The following is a 16,383-nucleotide window of genomic DNA, read 5'->3' as shown; positions in this document are numbered from 1 at the left end:
AGCTATCAGCACAGAGCCTGACGCAGGGCTCGAACTCACAGATTGTGAGATCGTGACCTGAGCCGAAGTCGGCCGCTTAACCGACTGAGCCACCCAGGCGCCCCGGCAATGAATAGTTTTAAAAAGTGTATGTTTAGAGCCTAAATGTCCATCAACTGATGAATGGATAAAGAAATTGTGGTTTATATACACAATGGAATATTACGTGGCCATGAGAAAAAATGAAATATGGCCTTTTGTAGCAATGTGGATGGAACTGGAGAGTGTGATGCTAAGTGAAATAAGCCATACAGAGAAAGACAGATACCATATGGTTTCACTCTTATGTGGACCCTGAGAAACTTAACAGGAACCCATGGGGGAGGGGAAGGAAAAAAAAAAAAAAAACCAGGTTAGAGTGGGAAAGAGCCAAACCATAAGACACTGTTAAAAACTGAGAACAAACTGAGGGTTGATGGGGGGTGGGAGGGAGGAGAGGGTGGGTGATGGGTATTGAGGAGGGCACCTTTTGGGATGAGCACTGGGTGTTGTATGGAAACCAATTTGTCAATAAATTTCATATAAAAAAAAAGTGTATGTTTAAACTCTTTAGAGTCATAATTTAAAATAGTAGTTTTGTAGTTCATATTATTTTTTTATTTAAAAGAAATTTTTTTAACGTTTATTTGTTTTTGACAGAGAGAGAGAGAGAGAGAGAGAGAGAGAGAGAGAGAGAGAGAGAGAATGAGTGGGGGAGGGGCAGAGAGAGAGGGAGACCCCGAATTCGAAGCAGGCTCCAGTCTCTGAGCTGTCAGCACAGAACCTGACGCGGGGCCTGAACTCATGGACTGCGAGATCGTGACCTGAGCTGAAGTCGGACGCCCAACCACTGAGCCACCCAGTCACCCCATGTAGTTGTTTGTATTATTTAATTTAAAAAGAAATAGTGAAATTGTCATTACTTTCATATGTTTACATAGTAGGAAAACATTCTGTCATTTGGTTATTATGCCACTAGGTGGCATGGTATTTTACTATTGCACTTTGTATAATTTTTCCAATCCAGTTTTAAAACACATTTATTAAGGGACATTAAACTGATTCTTTATTTCAACAGAATACCTAGGTTTTACGATTTGGTGTTTTTCTTAACTCTTGCTTGTTTATTTAAACAGAAGTCTTAGATACAATTCTACCATGAGCTTTAAATTGATACCAAAACCCTCCTGGGATTTGTCCTTATTTGTTCTCAATATTGGGAATTTTTTTGTTATAACGATTTCCTCCATAGACCACTTCAATGTAACCCCTTCTGTGAATGTAAGTACTAAAGAAAAGTAGCTTTGGAGTAACCCTGCATTTCTTTTCCCAGAAAGAGGGGGGATTTCATGGCTGACCTTATCCCTACAGATTTATTTTTAATTTTAGAAAAGTAAACTGTCAATTTTTTTCCAGCTGTGAGTCTTGGAGGTAAGTTTACAAATAATCTAAGAACTTAGGTTTTAATGATTTTCTTTAGAACTTCCTCTACTTAGCAACCAGTTTCTTTATAAATCTGCCTCAGTGTTTAAAGAGCTCATATTCTTTTCAGAAAATAGAATATTTTAGCAGAAATTCTTATTCCTTCCTCATGAAAATACTACTCATTGCATGTCACTCATCCTCTTTAAAAATTCTTATTAATTAGGAAAATAAATTTTAGTTTGTACTTTAAGGAGGAAAATTATTTATTTTCTTGATATAAATTTGTATCTGGTATAATGAAGTTTTAAATGATCAGATCCTAAAATACCTAATAGAAAATTTGAATTTGGGAGAGTACGGTGATGATGGTGGCAAGGGAAATAATTAGTGAAAAAATAAGGATAACCTGTTACATATTTACTTATAGTAACATTACTTAATTCTGTTTCAGATATGTGTAAGGACCTTTGTATAAAGCAACAATAAGGGTAACATTTTATTATCCTGTAATAATCTAATGTAGGTAGAAGACAGAAAAAGACTTTAAATCAATCAAAGGGTGACTATTAAAATAAGTGCCATAGAAATGTTGACTGCACTCATGTACATATAAAACATGAAATGCCCTGAACTTGTGTACTTACAGAATCTTGGAATTGTTAATACCACTTACCAACCGGGTTTGTGACACTGGGCCAGACAAAGTGAGCCCCGTTTACTCTGCAGTGTTTGGAGGGCATGAAGAGTGCCTAGAAATGTTACTCCAGCATGGCTACAGCCCAGATGCCCAGATGTGCCTCATCTTTGGGTTCAGCTCTCCCATGTGTATGGCTTTCCAAAAGGAGTATGTATATTTGCTATATTTTTATCCTTTTTTGCTACATGGAGATATATTTCCAAGTGATTTTCTTTTATGATGAAACTTGAAGCTAAATTGTTAACTTAGAAAGATATGAATAACCCTCTGTGATGTACGTCGTTCCATCAAAGTACAATAAAATGAGGTGATAATGTCAGATTTTTTTCTCTTCCCTTTTTGGACCTGGATCATATTTTTATTGTAGCAACTTTACAGAATACTTTCAATGTATTAAAGTAAATGCAGGATTTCTCAGATAATACTTAGTTATCAAAATAATTCAAGAATTAAAACATTCGTTTATATGATGGATAAGGTTTCAGGATTTAATGTGTAACATGATGACTATAGTTGATAAAACTGTATTGTATAGTTGAAGTTTACTAAGAATAGAACTTAAATTCTCTTACCGCCCCCCCCCCCCAAAAAAAGGTAAACATGTAATGTGATGGATGTGTTAATTTGGTGGTAGAAGGAGGATTCCTTTCACAATGTGTATATATATGGAATTACTGTGTTGCATACTTAAATATCTTACGATCTTATTTGTCAGTTTTACTTTAGTAAAGCTGGGGAAGAAAAAAGAATTTAAGATGACTTTATCAAATAAGATATTGTATTTCAGGTTATTTACCATTTGAAATTTATAAAACTTGTTATGAGCCTAAAAATGAAATATTAGTTTTGTAAATATTATTGTATTTTTAGTGAATTTAATATGTGGCACTTCTCTATATAAGTCAGGGAAATTAAATTAAAAGATCTTAAAATATTTGTTTTGCTAATCTTCCATGATCTTCTGAGGTAGAATAAATGAAGAATTACTGCTGCTTTATTAGGTTCTGACCAGTACTTGTTGATAAGACTCCTAAGGTTTTAAAATAGTAAGAATAAGACTATGTGTAAGAAAAAAACATACTGAATAATATCTAGGGTTGATCTAGTAATGGAATAAGTTGTGCAGATAGACACTCTTGTTTTTAATGACACAGAAGAGGTTGCTTGCATACCTCAAATTCCATTGGCTCTCTTGAATTCATGATTATGGACTCCTCTCCACAATTTAATTGAAACATCTATCAAAAAGTTATTTATGAAGCTTTTCAGTCAACCATTTTTTAACATTTGCTATGTAAAATAGAAGTTCATTTTATTTATTTTGAATGTAAGCTTCCAGGTATATATCGTGGTCTGAATATTAGGGGTTTTGGTGAATCTGAGTATCTGGACCTGCCCTATGCATAACTTTCATGATTTCATAGTAGTTCGTTGTGTACCTCTCCAAGTTTTGTCTTTCTAACATGTCTAGTTTTTCTTCAGGAGGGCTGCATTGATGACTTTAGTTATTTCAGTTATTTTCTCTAATGTATCTAACTCTATTTTTTTATTAGGTCAGAATTGAACTTTAACATTTTTTTTAATGTTTTCATTTATTTTTGAGAGAGCATGAGAAAGAGAGCGTGCACACGAGTTGGGGAGAGGCACAGAGAGGGGGGTGGATGAAAGATCCAAGCAGGCTGTGCACTGACAGCAGTAAGCCCGATGTGGGGTAAATGATCTTTTAAAAAGATTATATCAGAACATAATGGTTTTGGATAATTTTTATGTGTGTTTGTCCAATATAATGATAGTCTTTTCTGGCCTTCATTTTACCTTTTGGAGGAATAGCAGCTAAACTCATGCCTCATCAGCTTCTAAGTATAGTTTGAATTAAACCATATGACATAGTGCTAATGTTAACCCTCAAACACCTTAAAATTAATGTTTTTCTGGCCTGAGGAATCAGGAAGGTTGAACCCTGTGCGAAAGAGAGTGTGAGGGGAATTCTGGAGAAGAGAGAGCTGAAGAAGGGTATCCTCTGATTCTCTGCATATGTCCTGAGTTCACCCCGCGCTTTGAATGACAGATATACATTGTTGTAAACAAGGTTTAAACTGTCACCCAAAGTCTCAGAGTAACCTCTGGGTGGCACATTTTGTGGGACCAGACCCAAAATAGCATAACAAAGTCTTTGAGAACTGAACTTCTACAGAACTGTGGTCTGTAGAAGGCAAAGCCAAAATTGCAGTCTGAAACTAAGCAGGTCATGTGCCTGCCAAAATAAACAAGCAAAAGTAAGGATTATAATACAACAATAGCATCACAATGTCTAGGATACAGTTTAAAATCTCTTGACATGTGAGTATACTATGACCAATTCTCAAGGGAAAGGAATGAACAGGCATCAAACTGGGATAATTCAGCTGTTGGAAATATAAAGGAATTGAAAGCAGCTATCATAGTGTAGTATTTAAGGTAAATACACTTGAAATAAATGGAAAGGTAGAAATTCTCAACTGAGAAATAAAAACTATGAGAGAAGAACCAACTGGACATTTTACAACTGGAAAATACAATATCTGAAATGAAAATTTCACTGCATGGGTTCCATAGCAGAATGGAAGAGGCAGAGGAAGGGGAAGGAGTCAGTTAATTTGGAGATAAACCAATAGAAATTATCCAAATGGAAGAAGAGAGAAAAAAGATTAGGTGAAGTAGAAAAGGACAGAGGCTCAGAGTCCTGGGGGATGACATCAACAGAGTGACATTAATGTCAGTAGAGTCCAGAAGGAGAGGAGAAAGAGATTGTTGTAGAAAAATTATGTGAACTAATAATGGTCAAAAGTATCCCAATATTGGATCAAGGTATGCATTTTTAGGTTTAGAAAGTTTAGTAAACTGATACAGGAGAAAGCCAAAAGGAAAAAAAAAGAGCATGCTCAAAAAACAATCGAACTGCTGAAAACTAAAAGTGAAGAAGCATCAGAATGATGTATAGTGGTACTTGAACACAGACATGAACTAACATCCTTTGTTTTTGCTACTTTTGGAAATTTTGCTCTGTGAAGTGGCCCTATAGGCCACAATTGAAATCTGGTTTTGTGGCTTTAAAAAAGGGCTTATCAGCTTTTTTCCCCCCGTATGGAAACTTGTAATTGAACCAAATGTATTCTTAATTAGTAAGGTAGGTTTTTTCAGTGAGAAAAGTCATTGGAAGGTATTACTTGTTAGTCTATAGGGAAAAAGCTATAACATCAAAATACCTGTTTTATAAGGGTGCATTCTCCTAGTCTTTCTAATTGACTTTTCATTTGTTTGCCTGCAACCCATGGCAATAGACTTAATTGCTGTAAAGATGTTGAGACATCTTTGCCACTATTACCTACTTTGTGGAGAATTTAATTGAAGGGGAAGCCTTTCCCAAGGGACTAAATCTGAAAGATGGTAGCTTCATAATCACCTATGCTTGCATTTAATGTGTGTATATAAAGGAGTTGACCTAAGTATAGTACATTGCACAATTTTTGGCACGTAGTAAAAAAAATACCATGGTTAATTTCTTCTCCTTGCCATCCTCCATTTAGCTAGAAGACGATATCAATTAAATTTTAATATCTATACTACATTTATATTAGCTAATTAACATCTGTTAGTTTGCATGTCAGTCACTGTACATGTAATGTGAGTATCACTTGATTATTTTGGAACTCCATATAAAACTTTGCTGATCATGCAAGAAAACTGTCATTCTCACAGTAGGTTTTGTTTTAGTATATCAAGAGGACAGCATAGTCATCTAGGAAAAAAACTCAAATTTGAAAAATGTGTTAAGTTGTGGTTATTTCTTTCAACAAGTATGCATCTTAAAATTTGGATTCTTGGGGGCATCTGGCTGGCTCAGTTGTAAGAGCATGCTACTCTTGATCTTGGAGTTGTGAGTTTGAGCCCCATGTTGGGTGTAATGATTACTTAAAAATAAAATCTTCAAAAAAATTGGATTCTCTGTAGTCACACACCTAAAATTAATTAAATTAATTAGAATTACCATTTAAAAAGCAAGGATAGTTGAATATAGTTTTTATTTAAAGTAACTATTATGTGCTTTTGTTCTATATTGAAGCTATGAGCTTCCTTTATCCTATTTATCAACTATTAATAAGAATTTGAGTTTTGGTCACAAAAATGGTAGCAGAGAGCTTGAAAGACTATATTTACTGAAATTAATTATTGTTAGATATTCAAGTTTTCAGAGATTGGTTAAAAGGTAAGTTTAGTGGCATAAGTTTTGAAATTTTATTTTTATAGTAGCCATATGTTTTTATAATAGTGTTAGTTTGGTATAAAATCAAAAGATTTACTCAACACTGACTTTAGTAATAATGAGTCAGAAACTTGTTTTCACATGTTTGACATATGGAAATTTAGTATTTGTGGCCCTTCTTGCGCTATTGGCCTGTTGTGCTTTTAGTAAGCTTTTGTCTCCTTTTGCAAATAGTACAATGAGGGGCGCCTGGGTGGCGCAGTCGGTTAAGCATCCGACTTCAGCCAGGTCACGATCTCGCGGTCCGTGAGTTCGAGCCCCGCGTCAGGCTCTGGGCTGATGGCTCAGAGCCTGGAGCCTGTTTCCGATTCTGTGTCTCCCTCTCTCTCTGCCCCTCCCCCGTTCGTGCTCTGTTTCTCTCTGTCCCAAAAATAAATAAACGTTGAAAAAAAAAATTAAAAAAAAAATAAAAAAATAATACAATGAACATGGAAAGGTGGTGAAAATAATAAATACAAATAATGGCTCTGGGTTTTATGTTTTCCCTTCTTTATGGTTTTATTCAGCCAAGTTAACTTTTCAGCTCAGGATTCCGAGACATTTTTGTTCTGTCTCCCCTTGAGACAGTGAGCTTCCGCAGTGATCTTTAGCTCTCCTCACCACTATGAGGCATGATGGAAAGGTGTCTCCTGCACCACTGTACAAAAGCAGTCCCTGTCCTTTTGGGCTAAAAAGTTAACAACTGCAGTGACATGAAAGCCAGTCTTTCAAGAGCATAGCTAAGTAGTTCAATACAAATGAGAAAATATATGAAAAAGACTCTTAACTGGAATGGGTAAAGGAGGAGGGAAGCTGAGAAATTTCAGCACAGTTTGAACACATGTTAATGCCTTTTATATATGACTGTAAAACATGACCATGGCTTAACTGACCTGATTTTGTCTTTCTAATTGATGCTGATTATTGTTATCCCATTAGTTTTATAGAAATTGTGTCCATTCTCATCATCGTATCACACATGGGTATACCAGGCAGGACCTAATGTCTTCATTGTGTTTTCAGCTGATGGCTGAAACTTACTATATGACCTTTTGACAATTCAGCTAATAAGTTGGTTAGATGTTTTGTTGGCTAATTGGACATAAAATGCTGAAGATGTTTGCCTGTTTCTATTTCCTTAAAATAAGTCTTGTTAACATGTTGAATTTCCTTTCACTGTACTCCTGTCATCAGGGCACTACTTCTGTACACATTTTTCACTTTCAAAGAGCAGAATGATGGAAAAGGTACAGCCCTAAAAATAAGGCCTAGACATTTTGTTTTGTTTTGTTTTGTTTTTTTAGTTTTTAAACCTCTTCTCTTAGTATCTGTTGATTTTTATTGTTTATACAATGTGCAGTCTCTTAAGGTGGCATAGTTATTTCTTGATATTTGTGTTAAATAGGATGGACTATTTCTTTTTAATCTCTATGCTCTTCCAGAGTTTTTCCAATTCTTCATCAGGGCTTGAGAGAGAATTTAAGTGTTAAGGGAATTATGTGCATATGTCCATGTAATTTATATTTTAACCTAAGTTTATGTAAACCTTAGGGCCAATTGTTGCTCAATGATATGTGGTAATCAAAGTCATAGCATTGAAGGTGCCTGTGTTTCTGGAGCTTATACACCTACTTAAGAGGTTTTCTACAAGCTCAGGGCATGCTGATAAAGTTTTATGATCATCTACTTCACTTTGTGTTTCTTATTTACCATATAAATGGTAGTTTTGTTAGAAAAGGGTCTGTAATGTAGTACTAAGCAGTCACATAAGCTTTTAGGAGGGCTCTTGTCCTGACACAAGGCTGAGAAGTTTAGACCTGGGTTTTCCAAAGTGTGTTTTGTAGAGTACTATTTCTGTAGATCATTAGATATTGCATAGGACACAAGGGGTTTCCAGACACACAAGTTTGGGAAACAAAGGGGTAAGCAATGTTAAGTAAGTTTTTTTCCCTGAAAGTCTTCTAATATTTTTTCTTATGGTGATGTCTCTGAAGTCCTAAAGAAAGGAGGGAATCTACACAAGTTTGAAACAGGACAACCTTATGTTAACTATAAATATACCTTTGTTCCTGTGTTTATAGACTTTTTGGGCATTTTAAACTCTCTTTATTATGCTTTTTTCAGATTAATGATTGGACCTGTTTAAAAAATTTGAGTAAATTTGAAGATGTTTTTAAAAAAAGTTGTTTTTTTGTTTTTTTGTTTTTGTTTTTTTTTTTTTTTTAGAGACAGAGAGCTGGGGAGGGGCAGAGAGAGAGGGAGACAGTAAATCTCAAGCAGGTTCTGTGCTGCCAGCTCAGAGGCCAACGCAGGGCCAAAATCAAGAGTCAGAAGCTTAACCAACAGAGCCACCCAGGCGCCCCATATTTGAAGATCTTAATTGGCTTTATTAAACAATTCACGAATCGGGTAGCATCCCATCTAGCAAGGAGAAATCTCCCCTGAACTAGACAAAAGAAAGGTTTTAAAGGCAGCTGGAGGGCATAAAAAGAGGAGACAGGAATTTATTAGCAAGTAATACATTGTTTAGGCAAGGTTGCCCTCTTAAGGGGTTGGAAGGGGCCCATCAGTAAATTTCCTAATATTGACCAGGAAATTCCATGTTGACTGGTTAAGTCATATTCCTTAGGGAGTTGAAACTGCACTTCTGTTAGGTCTTAAGCCTTGGTTTACTGACTTAGGGCCTTAACCCGGGTGATGCCATGTGGGGCCTGTGATTTTCTCACTTAACAGACCTATTTCTTTAATTTTAAAGATATTTCTTCTGAAATGTATCTGGAGGTTGAAGAAGACATTTTTGGTGTTTACTTTGAAAATGTAGGGGCGCCTGGGTGGCTCAGTCTTAAGGTTAAGCGTCCGACTTCGGCTCAGGTCATGATCTCGCGGTCCATGGGTTCGAGCCCCGCGGACGGGCTCTGTGCTGACAGCTCAGAGCCTGGAGCCTATTTTAGATTCTGTGTCTCCCTCTTTCTCTGACCCTCCCCTGTTCATGCTCTCTCTCTCTCTCTGTCTCAAAAATAAATAAACGTTAAAAAAAAATGTAACTAGCATACTTTTATGTATTTATTTTCTAGCATACTTTAAAAAAATAAGTTCATCCTATAGTTCTTTCATCCTGGCTCTACTGTGGGAGCCATTGAAACATTGGGGTTCAGAGCCAATGGCCAAGGAAGAATTCTTGAGACATCATCTTCTGCCTGCTGGTACTATCCCCATGCTATAATAAAAGCCACCTTTAATTGCACCAAAACGCCGCAAGAATTCTTTCTTGGCTGTCAGCTCTGAACTCCAATATTTCCGCATCATAGAGTATATAGAGTTTCTCAAATATTTTCAATATGGAGCCTTTGTCATATAGATCATTTCCAGGATTTAGTGGTCCATGGAATATACTTTGGGAAACAGGTCTGGGCTTAAAATATTCCCCAATTTCATTTAACTATTTCATTAAGTGTTCAGTTTTCATAATAGTTGGAGGAGACATATTTCATGTATTTGCCATGCCATATTCACTGGTTAGATTTTGGTGTGATACTATGCCAATTCTACTAGTTACTAGCTCTGTGTCTAAGCTTCAGTTTTGTATCTAGACTACAGATAATAATAGAACTTAACTTCTTAGGGTTGTTGTGAGGATTAGGGCAAATCTTCCACATAGCACATTTAGCACAGTGGCTGGTACTGAATAAATACTCACTAAAATTTGTTATTATAAGGAATTGTGTGTGCAAATGTTCCTGCCACATTTTAGAGATGGATGGTTTCTCTTTTGGCCTTGTTTCTCAAATTTTCTTAGCAGGAGCCACATGTCTAGGTGCTATATTGAAATTTTAATAGGAAAGCCACTAATTGTTTTGTAGGTTTTTTTCTAAACAGAAAATGGCTAGAGAAGCCATCTGTAGCACTTAATATAATAGCTTGCATTTAGGGCTTTCATTTACCTTTGTATTCTGTAGCAAAAGTATGTTTCTTTAAGAGCTAAATCATTAAGAGCTAAAGTATCTGTGGTTAGGCTATTGATGGTTTCAAAGCTTTTGAGGGAAGAGTTCAACCAGTCCCTGAATTGCACATGTAAACACTCATGCCTCGAAAATTGCCAGGCTTCTGGAGAATTATACATCTCATTTGTAGCGAGGCAGTTTCTCACACTTTACCTGCATATATTGGAACTTGTTCAACAGTCCATAGGTATAGTGGAATCAGCAAGTAATAACTGCAGGCAAAATAACGAGAGCCTAGTCAAACGAGGTCGAGGTGGCTGAAATAAATTGGTGATAACTGTTTAAAACCGTCAGTCAGAAGTATATCCTTTAGCATTTCTTGTAGTGCAAGACTGTTGGCGACAAATCTGTCAGGTTTCCTGTATCTGAAAAGAACTAGAGCAAAAAATACATACATACAGGACTGTTTTCAAGAACAATGATATGAACAATGGACTTCTCATCAGGAACAAATAGCAAGATGGTAGACAGGCAACAAAGTTTTTAATTTTTATAAAGAAATTTTGGAATTATTAATTTGTCTTTTCAAATTGCTGTGTAAATAACTAAAAGTAAAGCAAATGCCATTTCAGGTTTTAACTAAAGAAAAGCACAAATCGGAGATTAAACAGCATAGATTTATGAAAATATGCAGGGGTTAGGTGACATTTTACTTATGTATTTGTTTTTTTAACTGCTTTTAAAACCTCATTTCAAGTTCTAGATTAAGTCCTTAGAAGGAGTTAGTTTCATATAACAGTGGTTTAAACATTTTATACTTGTTTTATCAATAATTTTTATGCCTCTTATTTACTCAGGTTCTATGATACTGTGATTAATGAAATATTATTTAATTATAGTTTAAAATAGGATTAATGCCAATTTCAAAGGGAGAATAATTTTATTACGTATTTTCTTTCACAGTTGTATACATAACGAACATACATGTTTACTAAGTTTTGTTAGAATTATAGCATAAACAATTTAAAATTTTTTTAATGTTTTTTATTTGTTTTTGAGAGAGAAAGAGAGCAGGGGAGGGATAGAGAGACAGGGAGAGACAGAACCTGAAGCAGGCTCCAGGCTCTGAGCTATCAGCCCAGAACCCAACGCAGGGCGAACCCGTGAACCACAAGATCATGACCTGAGCTGAAGTTGAACGCTTAACTGACTGAGCCATCCAGGTGCCCCAACATAAATAGTTTTTAAAATGTGGTCTCAAAACCACCATGATTGCAGTTTTATGATAACCATATCATATTTTGTACTTATTTGCTCCTCGTTAAACATTTAGGTAATTTTCTTTTAAAAGTCCATTACAGAAAAAATAAGTCTGTTGTAGATAATACTGTCATTAACATATTTTGCCAATAGGATGTAATTTCTTTTTTATTTTGTCTTGGATAAATTCCTAAGATATGTATTTATTCTATTCTATTCTATTTGGTTTTTTGTTTCTTTATTATTTAACTTGGCTCCACACCCAGCGTGGGGCTTGAACTCATGACCCTGAGATTGCAAGAGTTTTATGCTCTATCTACTGAGCCAGCCAGGCACACTATGCTGTTTTACTTTACATAAAATTTTATTTTACAGATACACATACGGTGCTAGTGTTGTGTGCCAGAAAGTTTATGCAATTTGTTCAGAATCCCATAGCTACTAAGTAGCTGAACAGGCTGGCTCCAGAGTTTGTGCCCCTATAACTTGCTGTGATACCTCTTTTGATTCATCTTGCCAATTAGCTCTCTTGGAAAAGGATTACACTTATTTTCATTCAGTTTTACCACAATTTATCAGTCTTGGATGATACATTAAAAAAAACCAATTTAATAGGTATAAAATGATATATATATATATATATATATATATATTTTTTTTTTTTTTTTTAACGTTTATTTATTTTTGAGACAGAGAGAGACAGAGCATGAATGGGGGAGGGTCAGAGAGAGGGAGACACAGAATCTGAAACAGGCTCCAGGCTCTGAGCTGTCAGCACAGAGCCCGAAGCGGGACTGGAACTCACGGACCGTGAGATCATGACCTGAGCCGAAGTCAGCCGCTTAACTGACTGAGCCACCCAGGCGCCCCAGATATATATATTTTTAAAAATTTGCTTATTTTTGAAAGAGAGAGAACCTGAGCAGGGAAGGTACAGAAAGAGAGGGGGACAGAGGATCTGAAGTAGGCTCTGTCTCACAGGGTCTCTCCTGTCCCCATTGCAGGGCTCAAACTCCTGAACTGTGAGATCATGACCTGAGCTGAAGTTGGATGTTCAACCAACTGAGCCACTCCAGTGCTCCTAAAATGATACACTTTTATTCTGTAGAAGTACTTGATAGAGAAGATTAATTTAAAAATATAAAACTAAGTTAAATTTTTGTTCATAAAAAAGCTGTCCTTGTTTTTACCATTATTAATTTAAAAGTAAAAGGGAAATTGACTAAGGCTATTGCTAAAGGAAATGGTATATTGGAAATTCCTAGAATGAGTTTTCTGTCTTTAGGGACTGATGACATTGTTTATGAACTTGGCTTAGCAAATATTTTGTTGTAGATACTTAATTGTATAAAAACATCACAATTTGAGAAGAGTTTTCTGTTTGTCAATGGTAACTTTTAAATTATCTACTTAAGATGAATTTTTAAAATTCTAAGGACACTGCCTGTTCATAGCTGAAAATTAAAAACCATGCAGGAGAGTGTAAAAAAGTAGAATACTCCCTTTCCCCTAGTTCTCTAGTCCCAGTTCACTAGGTATGTGAAGGGACTACAGATGAGAGCCCCCCAAAATGTATCACTTTGGCATTAAGATTATTTTGAGTTAAAAGTAATAAAAACCCAACAGAGGCAGGAGAAGCTCTCTGCCTCCCCCAGTGACTGCCTAACTTTACATGGGAAACAAGAGCCTACAACAACAGGAAGAGAGCTATTAGACTATTAACTATTTGCAAGAATTTTTTTCATATGAAAATCTAACTTGTCTTCTTTTTTCTTTTCTTTCTTTCTTTCTTTCTTTCTTTCTTTCTTTCTTTCTTTCTTTCTGCTGGAGCTGCGAGTTTTTTGGAATTGTGAATATACTTTTGAAATATGGAGCCCAGCTTAATGAACTTCATTTGGCATACTGCCTGAAGTATGAGAAATTTTTAGTATTTCGCTACTTTTTGAAGAAAGGCTGTCCATTGGCACCATGGAACCATATTTCTGAATTTATAAGTCATGCAATTAAAGCACAGACAACATATAAGGAATGGCTGCCATCTCTCCTGCTTGCTGGCTTTGACCCACTGAATCTACTCTGCAGTTCATGGTAAGAAGTCCTACCATAGTGAAGCTTTGGAAAAAAGCTTTTCCTTTTGGAATGAATATACTACCTTCAGTTTCTCCCAATTTCTTAAGATTCCCATTTGGGAGGAGAGAGAGAGAGAGAGAGAGAGAGAGAGAGAGAGAGAGAGAGAGAGAGAGAATGTGTGCGTGTGTTTTGGTGTGATGGCTAGGTTGGGGTGAAGGAGTTGGGGGGCTACTAATAGATTGAATGTAAGAGTCCTGGAAAAGGTAAGAGGTAGAAGGGATTAGAAATGGATGAATGCCAATGAATTCTTTGGACGGGGGCTATTTCTTCTACTTAGGCCATCTCTCATGCTCTTATGCCTGTGACAAAATGGTTGTAGCTGCTTTGGAGATTTCTGTTATCCTTTCATCTACCGGAGGGAATACTCTTGTCCTGTAGCATCTTGTATATTTGAACTTCGACTCCTTTAATGTAAATACTGATTTCTGCAGTAGCTGATAATATATGAAAGTTGACTCAGGGTTTTTCTTGGATGAGAAGAGAAAACTGTTTCTTCCAGCCTTTAGCTTTTACAAAAGTTGTTTGTATCTAGGTGGAGCTGAGAAGGTGATTGTAGCAATTAAATAACTCTGTTGGCCTGTAATTCAAGTCAAATGAGAAAATAGAATAAGTCTCCAGGAAAATAGAGGACATGGGTATTGTATAAAATTCCAATGAAACATCTCAATGTCCTCATTTTTGTGCCTTGAAAGTCATCATTCACTAAAATAATGTTTAGACAAATACTAAATTTTGCATTGCAGCAGAAAGTTGCTTTGATATCTTATTAAATTGGGGTTTTTCTTTGGAAAACAGGTCTTCTTTGGGGTTCATGCAGGGAACAGTAGTGTTCCCTACTTGTACATTGTTTGCGTTTCTGGAGACTCCCGTCTTTCACTCGATGGCTTCTCTATCTGCATGTGGTGAACAGGTCTCTATCTGGCAGATCTCACCGTCTCACCTTTTTATGACATCTGTCAATATATAGAATTCAGGAATTTTTACTAAGTAGAGGTTTTATGCTTCGGCCTGTCATCCCTTTTGATACCAAGTGTTTTACATAATGAGGTTTGTAAGGAAAAAGTGCTTTCTGGGAGGTTGTTTGAGGAACATAGAAGTAAAGGCAAAGTTCAGGTACACATTCCGATTCCCAGTTTACTTTTTGTTTATAGCTTACAACAAGTTGAGTGCCTGGTTGTATTTACTCCTTTTCCCAGCAACTGATTAATATCCAGTTGTCTGTCAGATACTCATTGTTGGAATTCTCTCTATACCTTTTCAATACAATTTCACAAAAATCCATTGTAGTTTTTAAATAATTGAATGAAATATAAAAATTATTGACAATTCATTGAGAAATCACTGATTTTTTAAAATTCTTATTTATTTATTTTTTATTTTAGAGAGAGAGTGTGCAAGCGGGGGAGAGAGGCAGAGGCAGAGAAAGAGAGAATCTTAAGTAGGCTCCATGCTCAGCATGGAGCCTGATGCAGGGCTTGATCCCCCGACCCTGAGATCATGACCTGAGTGGAAATCAAGAGTAGGATAGTCAATCGACTGAGGCACCCAGGTGCCCTGAGAAATCACTGATTTTTAAAAGTTATTCATATATGTATATTTGTGTTAAATCTCCTTTATATGTGCGTGTGTGTGTGTATGTGCACATGCGCAGACACACAAACCACTAAGATAGAAACACTTGCTAAGGAATGCTGTATCTAGCTATTAACAAAGTTATTTAAGTGTTCTTAACTATTAGCTTAGTGAATTTTGTGGTTGTGTCAGGCTCCTGACAGCTAGCCGCAGTTGCCTCTCACTATTCTAGGATTCACTCCCCAACTGCTGCTATAAATTCAGTCCAGCACGTGGGGCAGCTGTGGACAGCCCTGACAGTGTCCTTAGGGCACCCCCCCCTCTTCTCAGCAGTATTCTTTGTGTTCTTCCTCTGAAGGTACTGACTTTGTAGTACTTGTCTGTTACTTTTAGCCTTCATACTCCCTTCTGGTTTCTAGTTTCTTTCTTTAACCAACACTTAGAATATGGCCTGACACAAGTAAGCACTATTTTAAGTTCTTTACTGTATTAATTCATTTAATATAAAATACAGTAGATACTATTATCCTTATTTTACAGAGAAGCAAATTGAGGCCCAGAGTGTTTAGCATGCTTGCTCAAGCTGACACAGCTAGTAATTTACTAGTACTAGAGTTTATCCTGTAATGTGGCTGTCCTGTAGCGTGGCTCAAGTTTCTTTCTAACCATTGTGCTATCCTGCCTTTGCCCTGTGTGTCCATATGGATACTGTAGTTACATCACTGAATTTCAAGTTCCTTAATCCCTTGCGTAACCTAGGGGATGTATATGTGCCGGCTTTTCTTGCTCCTTCTTACTCATAAATTAGCAAGTACCTATAGGGGGAAAAATTAAATGTTGCCTCTTCCCCTTTCCTCCTCAGCCAACTTCCTAGAGGGCTGGGAGAGGGAATTACTTAAGTTAATTCTCCCAGAAGGATTTGTAAAATACACTCTTCCATCCCCAGTCCGGATACAGGACCCTCCCCCTCCCCATGTGAATAGGCCATGTAAGAATTTTTCTGTTGTATTTGTTGATATCTCTCTGTGTGCTATATATATTGAATGTGTTGGGCTAGA

At 36.3% G+C, this 16,383-nt stretch overlaps 1 protein-coding gene across 9 annotated transcripts in view; it reads left to right on the top strand.

Moving 5' to 3' along the window:
• The window catches only part of ASB3 (ankyrin repeat and SOCS box containing 3), a 116,400-nt gene that overhangs the window by 78,120 nt on the left and 21,897 nt on the right, over positions 1–16,383 (top strand). For 6 of the 9 annotated variants that reach the window (XM_011281017.4, XM_011281016.4, XM_045054212.1 and 3 more), the window contains 2 exons: positions 2,090–2,287; positions 13,451–13,711. In XM_011281017.4, coding sequence (XP_011279319.1) covers positions 2,090–2,287; positions 13,451–13,711 — 459 coding nt within the window. The remainder of the gene's footprint in view (positions 1–2,089; positions 2,288–13,450; positions 13,712–16,383) is intronic. The other 3 variants (XM_011281018.4, XM_045054211.1, XM_045054213.1) reach the window with 2 other exon arrangements.

The sequence above is a fragment of the Felis catus genome, chromosome A3 (assembly GCF_018350175.1).
Source record: "Felis catus isolate Fca126 chromosome A3, F.catus_Fca126_mat1.0, whole genome shotgun sequence".
Taxonomy (NCBI): domain Eukaryota; kingdom Metazoa; phylum Chordata; class Mammalia; order Carnivora; family Felidae; genus Felis; species Felis catus.
The sequence above is the reverse complement of the archived record's forward strand: the minus strand, read 5'-3'. Positions and strand labels throughout refer to the sequence as shown.